This window comes from Juglans regia, chromosome 7 (genome assembly GCF_001411555.2).
Source record: "Juglans regia cultivar Chandler chromosome 7, Walnut 2.0, whole genome shotgun sequence".
Taxonomy (NCBI): Eukaryota; Viridiplantae; Streptophyta; class Magnoliopsida; order Fagales; family Juglandaceae; genus Juglans; species Juglans regia.
Window position 1 is genome coordinate 17,246,045 of NC_049907.1, and position 13,351 is coordinate 17,259,395.

At 35.8% G+C, this 13,351-nt stretch overlaps 1 protein-coding gene across 4 annotated transcripts; it reads right to left on the reverse strand.

The window, feature by feature from the left end:
• Positions 1–964: 964 nt before the first annotated feature.
• Positions 965–9,646, reverse strand: LOC108986180 (hydroxyproline O-galactosyltransferase GALT3). 4 transcript variants are annotated; one of them, XM_018958704.2, is made up of 8 exons: positions 9,292–9,644; positions 7,729–8,530; positions 7,149–7,384; positions 6,749–7,027; positions 6,125–6,253; positions 2,288–2,464; positions 2,097–2,204; positions 965–1,585 (listed from the first exon to the last, which is right to left on the reverse strand). In XM_018958704.2, exons 2-8 carry the CDS (start codon positions 8,498–8,500, stop codon positions 1,379–1,381), a joined length of 1,908 nt encoding a protein of 635 aa, XP_018814249.2. In that variant the 5' UTR covers positions 8,501–8,530; positions 9,292–9,644; the 3' UTR covers positions 965–1,378. The 4 variants fall into 4 exon arrangements, with proteins under 4 accessions (XP_018814249.2, XP_018814247.2, XP_018814246.2 ...); XM_018958702.2 differs by having other exon boundaries at positions 7,729–8,618; XM_018958701.2 differs by having other exon boundaries at positions 7,729–8,652.
• Positions 9,647–13,351: the final 3,705 nt, after the last annotated feature.

Here is a 13,351-nt window from a genome sequence, read left to right on the forward strand (position 1 = left end):
ACTGTTAAAAGAATATTTTTTCACATGAATTCCAAATTTACTCATTTTTTTTGAAATGAATACGCGAGACTTGTATACCTTAAAATTGTATTTAGTATTATTCTAAAAAAATATACTTGAATTCGTGGAATTTGATTGGATGATAATATCATTTACTTCTAGCATTAATTACAAGTAAGGTTTCCAATAAATTATAACATCTATGAAAGTGCCAAATAGGATATAATATAAAGAGATGGAAGGGTAGAATGCATGTGAAGCAAGCAGGTACATGCGCTATATCGCAAATGTGAATGGGATGGCAAGCTACGTTCAGTGTGGGGTCTGGTTGGCAATAATATTTAAGAGGCATTTATCACTCCTAAAGTTACTGTAAATGGGAAAATGATCACATTTTCCTTGGTTTTGTCTTGACATAATCACATTTTCCTTGTTGGAACAACAGAAAAGTGAAGACATTTTGGAATTTGGAGTGCAGCTATCACATTTACAGTGATATATAATAGAATAATATTGTAGGGTGGTTGGGGTCTTGGCGATGCCACTAGATTTAAGCAAACGTGGTCTATTAGTGTACACGGCAGGAAAATAAATAATGAAATATATAGAGCCACGTGACCCACCACCCTACAGTCCTTGTACACATTTCTGGAAGGGAAACAAATTATATATGAAGCGAGAGACAGACGTCTATAGATATTTCAGTCACTTTTGTGTACTCCTTACACACTCTATTAATGTGATTGATTATATTATTTTTTTAATATAAAATAACTATTTTGACCAATCATATTAATAAAATACATAAAAAATATATAAAAATAACTGTATATAACGTAATTTTAATATAAAATATTAGAATGTAAATCTTGTTGGGCCATGGTTGTAAAAGCAAAGGATGTTATAACTCTTGATATAATGGGCTGAGCCAGCCCAATATGGGAATACAAAGGTGTAATCAGCAGAAATAAACCCACTTTGTTGTGCTTTATTCGAGGAAAAAAGAATCAAGCGGGGGTTCTATCTATTCATCCTTTCTTACAAGAGTACAACCAAAAAGCTCGTCACCCTTTTTCTTTTTTTCTCTTAGATGCTAAACTTTGACCTCTTCACAACGGTCAAAAATTGGCACAAATGAACAAAATAATAAATGAACAAAAATATCAGTAGAAAATAACACGAAGAAAGAGTACGGAACTCATTGCCAAACTGGGGAATATCTAGGCATTGCATGCCACCAGGGGCATGCAACAAAGAATAGAATTCCAAAAGTTTCAAGAAAAGCAATTCAAATTCCAGTTACCAAACTGCTTTTGACTTGACTCTGACATCAAAGAGTTGAGTTGCTCATCATTCATGCGGTCATTAAACTTGATGTTTACTCGCAGCAAATGGCCCGGTGCTCTTTCTGAAGCATCTCCCAAAGGCACAACACTTTCCTTGGGCCTTGATAATGTGCGAGAACATAATCCTGCTCGCATCCGGCATTGAAAAACCTATCATCATTTATGTAATGCACTTCTTGACCGCTATTCTTATATTGTTCAATCCATATGCCCATCGCCACATCTTCTAGTTTAAAAAGCTGAAAAAGTGTAATGACAAGTGTCAAGAAGAAGAAATTACCATAACTTTTTTTTTATAAGACAGAAAAGAAACTACCATAACTGTGAGAATAACATAGCAACTAGCACAAAAATGTAGGTTCTATGACAATTTGTTTATTCCTGGGGGACATGTATCATAGCAACACTGATGACTCAAAGGTTTGTTTAAGAACAGGGCTATCTTGATGCATCTTGGTAACAAACTAGAGCAGCTTCCCCTGTCAGACAGGTACAACTACAGGCTTTGCAAAATTTTCAATCCTCGCGCACGTGTATAGCATAAATGAAGCTACAGACTTCAGCAGTCCTTGTGATGAAGTTCAAAACCTATCAATATGAATGGGATTTGCAAATCATTGATTGTTCCAACAACTCCCTAAACACTGTCTCTATCTATCTGCCCGTGTTTCTTCTTTCTCAACCTTCATATCTGCCCGTGTCTCTATCTAATTGTTCTTTACAAATAGAACAATTTTAAGTACATTTTACCTTAAGGCCTCTTTCCTGGTGCCCACGGACAATGAATTTTGCAATGTCTCGAGAGATAATATATCCTGGCCCATGGGCCCATGGTGGATATGAAGCATGGGGCCATTCCTTCAATGAGAGAGAATTATCAAATTCAAGTAAAAAAGCACAATATAATTCATATAAAATAGAAACTTTACAAAGATGGATACCTCAGTACTAATATACCATTTGCTGTCTTTGTCCCTATGGGGTGCTGATTCAAAAGAAATAAGACCATACAAGAGGCCATTCACTGCCTTTCCCTTGAGACTAGAGAGAACTTCATCAATCCTAACAAAAGCATCATCATCTGTTTTCATAATATATTTGGCAGGAAGAACTTTGGTCTGCATATTTAGAAAATAAGACATTTGATAAGCAAATATGAAATCTTCATTTGCTGGAGTGCCACAGCTAATAGTAAATTCTAAAGAGCATATAGGTAACATCAGATAAGCCATAGCATAAATTAGTGAAAAGCCCTAAAGCAGACCATTTTTTTCATCAGTAAAGAAGCATTTTATTGATGAAAGAAATAGACATAACCCAAGTACATGGGACATATATAGGAGCAACACCTATGCATGATGTCTAAAGATTGAATGTTCAGGCCATTATAATTTATTACAATTGATTAATGGAATAAAGTATTAAAGAAAAACATTCTAAGCCAGTCCATTGACCACTCACAATATTTGAAGCTCCTTCCATTCCTCAGCTTAATGGCTGTATTTGTATTAGTTTGAATAGTGTCTCATTTAAAAAATAGTTTACTTGGCTTTTTTGTCTTCGAACAAATTTCTGCAGTAAAAATTGACATAGATATGCATGATCCTGAAAAAGTCAGATGTGTGGTACCATCAGTTAAAGGGCCGTTCCTGACATATGAGTGATCTTTAATCGCTCCATGCAGCCTATGACATAAAAAAAAATCTGATTACTCCATGTAACAGCAACCAACGTTAGGTTCTCTTCCTCCGCACCATCTAGAAAGAATAATAGAGAAAACAATGCTCAGGTTTCCAAACTGATCCAGTACTTATTTTAACTCCTGAACCTATGAATTAAGACCAACATCCATGTAGGTATATATGAGATGCTGAACTGACATTTTTCTGTTATAGTTTAGCACTAGAATGTAGGCAACCATCGCACTGTGAAAATTAAATAGTTTCCATCTATGGTCATTGGGGCCTCCTAAAAAGATCTACTAAATTCATTGAGTTGTTCCAAAAGATCAAAACGGCCAGTTATTAATAGAATTTCTTGTCGACTCTGTGTAAGATACTCGTTTGGACGCGGGCTTCCAAATACATCGTAAGCTAGATGAATAACCAACCCGCAAAGAAAAGGGAAGGTACAGTAATGCTATGCTTTAGATGTATGCTCGGCTTCTATGCAGGGGAGGGCAGCGGGGCCCTGTCCCCTGCTACCCCACCCCACCCCGCCCTGCCCCTGCCTGGGAGGGGCGGTGGCCCCATCAGCTGGATGTGGGTGGCGGGGCAATCCACCCACATCCGGGCACCCCTGCTGGTGCGGGGATGGGCCGAGCTTGGCCCCAATCCGCATTTACCCGGCCCCGCACCTTTATATATATATACATAAATATATATAAACTTATACATTAATTAAAACAACGCCGTTTTGTTTAATGCATAAATCCCCCCCCCCCTTCTCGACTACACTCTCTTAGACTCCTTCAGCTCTCTCTTGCCTCACGACCCACACACAAACCTCTCTCTCTCACTTGTTGCCGTTGTTGTCACCATCACCTCACGCTGACGCCCTTGCCGAGTCTGTGTCTCCAACGTCTTCATCTTGTAAGTATCTCGAGGACCCTAAATTAATTTTTAGTTTTTGGATTGGACTCATTGGACTATGGACTATGGAGGATGGGATTCATAAATGGATTTGGAGGATGGGGTTGTGATTTATGGAGATATTCGTGTGAATTGTGATGATGTTTGGTGGAATTTGGGATGTAAAATTGTAAATCTAGGATTTCAATCCGAAACCCTAAATTAAATTAAGGGGGTTTCAAAATTGAAACCCCAAACTATTAGGGGTTTCAATTTTGAAACAGTTTCGGGTTTCAATTTTGAAACCCCCCTAATTTAATTTAGCAATCTGTTTTGGGGGTTTCAATATTGAAACCCCAAATCTGTTAATTTTGGGGTTTCAATATTGAAACCCCAAAATAGAATGGGGTTTCAAATTTTCAATATTGAAACCCCGTGATGTTTATCACTATATGATTTTATGAAATTGTGTTGTAGTTTTTGCATCGTGTCATCATGTATGTCAAGTTTTTGTTAGCCAACGGGAATGGATAGAGAGGCAAATCCAACCACTAGCCTTAGTACTAGCTTTCCTGACCCTACTGACCCCCCTACCACTACCCCTACCCCTAACCCTACACCCATAGGCCCACCAAGTAAGAAAACAATTGAAATTGTTTTCAAGTTTTATAGTCTCACACCCGCACTTGCCCAAGTTCCAACCCTAATCGCAAATTCCCAATGATCTAATCTACAATCCTTTATAGTCTCACTTGGTTTGTACTTGTAGTTTTATGTTTTTAACTTTTTTAAGATATGTATATATCATTACATTATTTGTATTTCTAATTTGTTTTCCTATTAATGTTTTAGGTTTTATATTCTCTCGGTCTCACTTGCCCACCACCCCCAAATTCCAATCTCAATACTCAAAGTCATCTTGTTAGTCAGCCAGATACACTTTCTAATATTGTAATATTATTCATGTCAATTATTTGACAATTTGTAATATTTTTAGATTAATTTGTATTATTGTAATAGTTTAGAATACTTAGATTTTATGTTTTATGCTTTAAAAAACCTTTGTTTAATTTGATGTTATATGTAAATTGTAAAATATAATTTTTTTAGGACTTAAAAAAATAAATAAATAAAAAAAATAAAAACTGGGCCCAAAATGGCCCAGAAAGAGGTTCTGAGCTCAGTTGGCCCTGGGCCCATTTGCCCCAAATGGGGGCCCCCTAGGGTGAGGAGCCAGATCCCAGGGGGAAACCACACCCCCTGCTAGGGCGGGTGTGGGATGCAGTCTCCCCCGCCTCGGGGGGTGCAGGTAGCACCCCTAGTTCTATGTACAGGGCCCTGCTAACCTATTTTGAGGGATGGCAGAAAGAAAAGGGCGAGAAAAAAGGGGGGAAAGCCAATTGTACAAAAAGGCTACATTTAGAAGTATATAAAGATAAACTAGTTTAAAGGTACGTTTGAGTAATGAAATGAAATGAGATGAGAAATTCTCAAAACTTCTCACAATTTCTTTCCCAAATATCACTTAAATACATTCACAAGACAAGGCTATTTGGGAACACAACTGTTCTCAAATATTCTCAAACTACTTCACTACTATATTCACAAGACAAGGCCCTTTGTACCCATCCCTGCAGAGAAAACCCCGGTTCCGCACACCGCACCCTCGGAAGTTTCCCTATACAGAACTGGTTAAATCGTTGACTTTTCACCAGGAGGTATGACCCCAAATGATTGTTTACACCCATGAAGTGTTGAACCTTGGATCTTGAAGGGAGTGATACCCCAAGACCAAGGCCTTCACCACTTGGGCCAACCCCTTGGGGTTCTATTTATAAATAGTAGTGGATAGTAATAAAGTAATCTGAGACTACTTCACTTACCAAACAGAGCCTAAAACTATTATTTTCAAGCCTTTTTGGTTCATAGATTAGGCAATGAAGTCATATGTTGCATGTTTTCTTTGTATGGTATTCGGTAATCTTCCAAAGATAAGGCTGCTTTATTTATTTTTTATTCAAAGTAATAAAGCATCATATGCAACGATGTAAACTTCTGCAATTAAGGAAAACAAAATTCTCTAAGGTAACCTGAATATGAACGAGCACAGAAATAAGGGAAGTTTTAGGAGAATAATTTTTCTTGTAGCAATAAATGGCTGCAATAACATGATTATCTCTGTTTAATATTTAAATCAGATTAACTCACCCCCATGATGCAAATTGCTATTGTTTTCAAAGCGATCAAGCTGTAATAGTCAACAAAGGGCATCAGCTGGACATCCCCATATGCTTGAGCTTCTCTCCATAGCTCAAAATTGACTTGGTTGTTCTTGTGCTGCAGGTACCCCCCCCCCCCAAAAAAAAAAAAAAAGAAAAGGAATCAAAGTTAGCACACCATCCTTCTCACCAGCTGACCATTTCAATAGATAGCATAACTCTAATGACAAGGGGTACTGAAATAGGCTAGAATCAGATATTATACATGTTAAAAGAAGACTAATATATCATATATACAATTTTCAAAGGAATCTTGCCAAGCTGACTGACTGGAGGAGCTTGGTCCTATGGGATACATTTTAGTCTAAATTCCCAAGTATGGTAGCATAAACACAATAATGGCACCACCTGTGAGAATTTCTAAAACCATCTGAACAATAATAAACAATAACTTATGATAATTACCCTCCTCATTCAACAGACAAGCAAGAAATAGAAAAACAAATTTACAGCCTAGGATTACTTTTTGTGAATGGCCAAAGCAAAGTAATAGCATGAATGCCATCTTGATATGAACAAAGTAACACGATCCAGAATGTGTTTTATCACTTACAAGGCCAACAAAAAATCGAACAGCCACATCCCCTGAACGTACGGCCTCATATTGCATCCAAGACCGCCTCAGTGCCATTCGACGCTCAAAATTATTTCCAGTTGAGAACACACCAACCAACATTACACATCTTTTTCTGGAAACTGATGGAGCCTTGAGATGCTCCACATCAATAACTAAATCATTATCTTCAGAAACAGGCAAGCCTTTAGCAAAGGCAGATAAGAGATCCAAGCCACCTGCTACATTGACTCTGCTAACTGACCATGGCTCAAGTTTCTGCATTGGTAGAAATTGCATCCAGGGTAGGATTGATCACTCCTATAAAAAATGCATAATTCCACAGTATTACCCAGCTTCACATTTTATTATGTATCATAGACATAATCTAGCACATTACCTCCCTATACGCAAAGGACGTTTCATGCCTTCCACTCACAGTCATGTGAAACCCCTCTATACCAACCCACAATGTGGCAGTAAAAGGATTCCCTTCAACAAAAGGGAAACTAGCACTTCCATGGGCAACTCCCCGGGAAACACTGTTCAACATGTCACTACTAGGATGACTCGCATTTGAATTCTCTTCCACAGCGTTCCTGACAATTTGCTCATTGCAAAGAACGAGTCCATCAACTGTAAAATATGCTAAGATATTTTAGATACTAACCACAGGAACTACTTCGAATTTGTTAAAGATAAAAAAGAGCTAAATAACAAGCTCATGGTCTTGAAAATATATGGCTTAAACATTATACAATTATTGAAAATACATGAGTTGAGTAAGTTTGTATATGTGACTTATGTGTTCGTTCTGTGCCAAATTAAATGATGACAGTATGGCTCCATCACCAATAAAACTAATTACAGTCTAAAGCACCTGCAAGCTGCCAGAGAATTGATTTGGACTAATCACGTTATATTAACTACGCTCTCATATGATGCAAATCTGTTTGACAAAAATGTGTAATGGAACATACCTTTGACAATGTTAACAGACCTACGAGCAGGACACTTTTCCTCTTTTCCCCACCCAGCTTCACTAGTCCATGTATTCTGAACGATAAACGGCTCTTCTGTCATATTATCTCCAGGCAGACTGACATTGAAATGTAAGATAATAGGAGGCGTGGGCTCCGCAGAAAGTTGTGAGCCTACAAGTTCAATTTGAAAGCTTCCATGGTGCCCATCAGGAATGCCAACTAAAGTAATGGAAGAATCCTCAACTAAACCGCATGGGATCTCGAGAATGACTACACCATTCAGCGCTGTCTGATCAAGTATACTCACAGAGTAAGGACAATTTCTATCTTTGGAGCCGTTAGTGTTGCTATACTTGGAGGATTTTTCCTTCTCAATTGTTGAGGACAAATCATTCCATGCTATGGAAGCCTCTTTAACCCCTTCCGCTGTTCCAGGCAGAGCGTCAGATCTGGACAGTAGTGTACGCAAGTGAGCCCATACAAGCAAGGCCTTTGACTCTTTTTCAGAAAGATTCTTGGAAGAATAGAGATCACTGAGTCCTTCAATATTTACAAGTGGGGTCTTTATTGATGGCTTTGCAACTTTCTTCACTTGCATTTCTGAAGACCTAATGGAGCCACTGTCCTTTTTCTGAGACTCATTGGCCGGATGGTTTTTAAAAAAACTATATGCCGACTGCTTCTTTGGCTGGATTCCCATGAGGCTGTAACGGAGAACCAAGATCATAACAAGAGCCAGGACAAACATGCCTCCAAACCACTTCTTCATTTCCAACTTACAGCTAAACTAGATAACTAGCTGCACAAACCATTTTAACTCTTCTTTTATCCATGTTGTAAGGAATAAATGCAAATAGTATGTATTCCACTTCTTGGATTGCCATCTTCTGTTATCATGATATATTCTCGATCATAATGGAGCTATGAAACAGTTTCAAATTGTTAAAACAAACTGTCAGGAACTTACAAAACCAAAAGCCCCAAGGACTTGTCTCAGGCGGTAAAATGGCTGAGAAAACTAACGAAGCTCTGTTTAATTGCTGGGGAAGTGTAGAAAGCCAAAAAGACATCCTAAATTTGATTTAAAATGTTATCAAAACTCAAGATTTCCTCAACTAAGATTGGGAAAGCTACTTGAGTTAGTTGAGTTAAATTTGCGTATTTGATTGAAACATAAAAGGAAATGGAGTACATAAAATTTAATTTTCAGTTTTCTTTCCTCTCGTGTTCTCAATAACCAAACAATAGGTGCTCATATGGTCTTAATAATCTCAGAGCTAATAAAGAAACTTAAACTAGGAAAACAGCTTAGCTTCCATCTACCAAAATTCGACAAACTTCCATATTAGGTAAGTAGGAACATTAGCGGCAACATTGCACGGTCAAAACTTACGTTCATCAACCATTGAACCACCCGAATAAAAAAAAAAAAAAGCATCCAAGTCCATGTTTAGTTAATATTAGACGAAGCAAAGCAATCCGTGAAAGTGTGGTCAGAAATAAGTGTATACTACGAAGTTTAAAAACCCTTTTCAACAGTACAGAATCATGCATGCATACCTGACATGGATCCTCCAGCTCGCGTGCAACAGTAAAGAACCCAGGGATCTGAGATCCGAACTCAAATGAAGAAACCGAATCTCCAACCCAAAATAAAATAAAAGAAAAAAATAAGGAAACCGAGCTCTTTGTTTTTCTCAGATTATTTGTCTTGGGAATTGAGGGTGGGGGCGTGGGTTTGGAGGTCTTTCAACTTTCAGGTTTCTAGAACCACTCCAGTTCGAGCTTCCAGCTTGTTATCAACTTGGACGGTTGGCTTGTCAGGTCGAAGTCTCATGATCACTGCTTTTGTCGGAACTTGGAGGTTGAAAAGGTGAAGGAGCAGCATTCAAGTGCTGTGGATGCGTACGTATGGAAGTGAGTGACTGTTAGATTTTCCTTTTCTTGAAAGAAAATTTTGAACAGCTTTTCCTTTAGACGTCGTTTAATAGCGAATTAAAATTAAAATTAAAAATTAGATAAAATATTTTTAAAATATTATTTTTTAATATTATTATTATTTTAAAATTTTAAAAAATTTAATTATTTATTATATTTTATGTAAAAATTTAAAAAATTTATAATAATAAGATGAAATGAAATATTTCTTGCATCCAAATAGAACCTAAAAAAATTATTCTACAAAATCGGTTTAAGATAACACACCACACCTTAATTATGGGTCTAAAGACTATGAGAATAATCCTATCTGGTTCGGCAACGTAATATATCTTAAATATTTTTAGATTTTTTCTTTCCAAATATCAATTAAATATAAAATATCTTTCAACTCAAAATTTCAATTTTTTCATCTAATCAGTATAATTTTTCTAAACTCTCAAATAAAATACAAAACATAATATTATTTTTTCAAATTTCAAAATAAAAATAATATTAAAAATTATTTTCAAATAATCTTTAATTTTATAATATTTTTATTCAACTTTGTTTCTCTTATTTTTTAAAATTTAATAAAATACCTTAATTTAAACTATTTCACTATTATTTACAGATATTTTAAAATATTCTAAGAATCCAAGCCGACCATAAGACAATCAAGAAAAGAGTAACTATGTTATCTCCTCCTTGTCAAGTCGACTCTCTCTCTTTCTCTCTCACTCGATTTTTCGTTTGCTTCACTTTCTGGTCAAACATCACACTCATCTTCACAAGGTTACTCAGAGACTGTATATTTATATTTTCTTTATCTAGATTGTACTCTCCATTCGAATCCATAGATTGCATATTCAATAGAGTAATCTCTTTAGATTTTTGATTTGAGCACGAAAGAGGAACCCTACTTGGAGAGGTGATTTCTTGTCATTGTTGTGATATTTAGGTGACTTAATGTGATTTGGGGATGATTTATTGTGGTTTATGTTTGATTTCTTATTTTTGCCTTCACCTATAGCCTCTTTGATTTCTTGTTGTGATAACGGCCTCTACTTATTAGCTTGTGATTTATACGCAATTGTTTATCATCGATGTATTTAAATACTCAGCACAAGTGAGATGAAAACACAAGACTATTTTAAAAGTGGGAAATTAAAATGGTAGTAGTCAAACAATGGAGTCATTTTAGGTAAGAGTTACTCATCAAAATTGTTGTAGATGGTTGAAAGTTTTGAGAAAATGCCTCTTCTCTCTGCCTGTTGATGCCAAAGCGAGACAAATATGTCAAGGAAGTATTATCCTTCAATATGATGCAAAACTAGTTTGCCACTGCCAATTTCTTCTTATGCATCTTAGAAGGTGGTGTCTCAAGAAACATGCAAAATCTCGAAACGTGTGTATTATGAGATTAGAATTTTGAAATCTTAAAGGAATATTGACTTCCAAAACTTATTTTATCACCCTCCTCAAAGAAGCTCTACGCCACAAATCAAACCCGAGTTGTGATTAAAGCTAGTCTGGAAGCACGAGGGATAGTTGCATTTATAGTTCTTTCTTGGGGTCCTATTTGTAGAGAAACATTTGTTACTAAGTGCTTCGGCACCTCCTTTCTCTACAAACTCAAGATTCTTATACCCATGCGTCAATAACAAGAGCATTGAAATTTGTGTTCATTCAAATATCTATTTTATCATTCAACTCATGCAAACTTTGACTACATTCATCAAAATACTTATTATATCTAAAAAATCTAGACTATTGTGGGCTTACGAATGATTATGAGTGAAACTATTCAAATATCCTTGTATAGTAATACAAAGATCTACTAATTCACTCAACAAATTTGTTAGTCGTCAATCATGCAATTATCTAATAACCAAACAATAACTTAAAATAAATTAATAACATAACACCAATCTTGGTAACAAAAAGAAACCTTTTAAAGAACTATTTAAAAGTAAAACCCTACAGGACAACCAAAAAATAAAAATCAATTTTATTATTTAAAAATATAAGTACAAGTAAGTCTCGAACATAGAGCATGATCACCCTTGATGAGAGAAACAATGTGAAAATCTCACCAAAATAAGCACTGAAAAGTGCTCTAAAAAACCTCTAGAGTTGAATCTCTACTGTTTCTAATGAGTGGGAAAGTTTAAATATATTTTTGGAAGCAGTTTTCAAGTTGCTCTTTCAAACTCTTCTCTTGAAAAGACAAAAACTCTTGGAACTCGACCTCTACACTTTTAACTTATCTAAAACATTTTTTAACAACCTCTAGATAAAATCAAAATAACTTTAGATAAACTCAAAGCATTCATCCAAATTATAAAACATAACATAAGATGAAGTCTATCATCTTAATCATCTAGTCCTATCTAAACTTATCAATTTAGTCACCTATACCTAGCCAAACTCTTGCATCTACAATGAGCAATCTCAACGGTCGTCAAAACCCATAACTCATTCACCAAATAAGCATTTACTTTCGTCTTACAATCTGTTTTAATTATTGGGTGTGGTCTTGAAATGTTACTATGGCTAGCTTTATACTTGTCACCATGTGCACACCTACTTGTGACATACTTTACACTCTCATCTGCCTCTCACTTCGTCATATGTGTCCTTACACTAAATCTCTATTGCTTTGCATATTGTTTGTAATAAGCCAAAAACTCTTTTTAAGTGGTAAAAGTCATACCAGATTTTGGCTCTTCAACTTGTTCCTCATCATCACCATCATTAGCACCATCAGCCTGTACTACTTGTGTACTACTTGTATGTTGAATGCTATTTCTTTATCCTTTCCATGTGTTGCACCCTCAATATTCTCACTTTTTGTACTATTAGGCACGGTGGATGAATAACTTACTCATTGTATGGTCCATTCAACACTTCTACCCAACGTATCACTTACGTGTTGTACGGTTTCTTATTACTTCTCAATGTTTCAGGCTTACTTGACGAAAGCTAGGGCATAGTTGGTCCAAGAGTTGGCAATAATAGATGCGGCAACTATAAATGTGTCAAACGATTAATACTGCAAAAAAAAAAAAAAAAAAAAAAAGAGGAAAATAAATGGCTTTTACCTAGCTTCCCCAAGGGTAGGGATATGGTAGAGATATAGACTTGGGTATGTATTTGGAAGAATAATAAATGGTGGGTACAATGGAGGTACGAGTCCATAATATCCCTATAATTCATGACAAGTAAACAATAGGAAAATTAAATGAAAAATATAATGACAAAAAATATAAAGATGGAATTGTTAAAATATGAACATAAAAAGTAATGCGGTTTAATGGGAACAACTATGATATCTGCAACAATGACATTCACGTACAAGGTTTGGGTGACCTTTCATCTCCCTCTTTCCCCATCAAACAAGTTTTCCAGCCAACAACTGCAAAGTTTGCATCCATAATTGAGCAAACTCTAGTTGGGATGTAAAGCTTGCCCGTTTGAAATTAGTGAAAACTGAACAAATAAATCTCAAAAAACAATATAGCAACTAGATTGAAAAGAAAAATAAACCGAAATGAACCAATATTCACAAATATACACAAATATACACACACATAACAACAAATAAATCTTGAAGTAAACAACAAATCAACAACTAACAAATTAGCAATATCAAAGAACAACAATATCAACAACTAGAATGAAAAGAAAACAAAAAACAAAA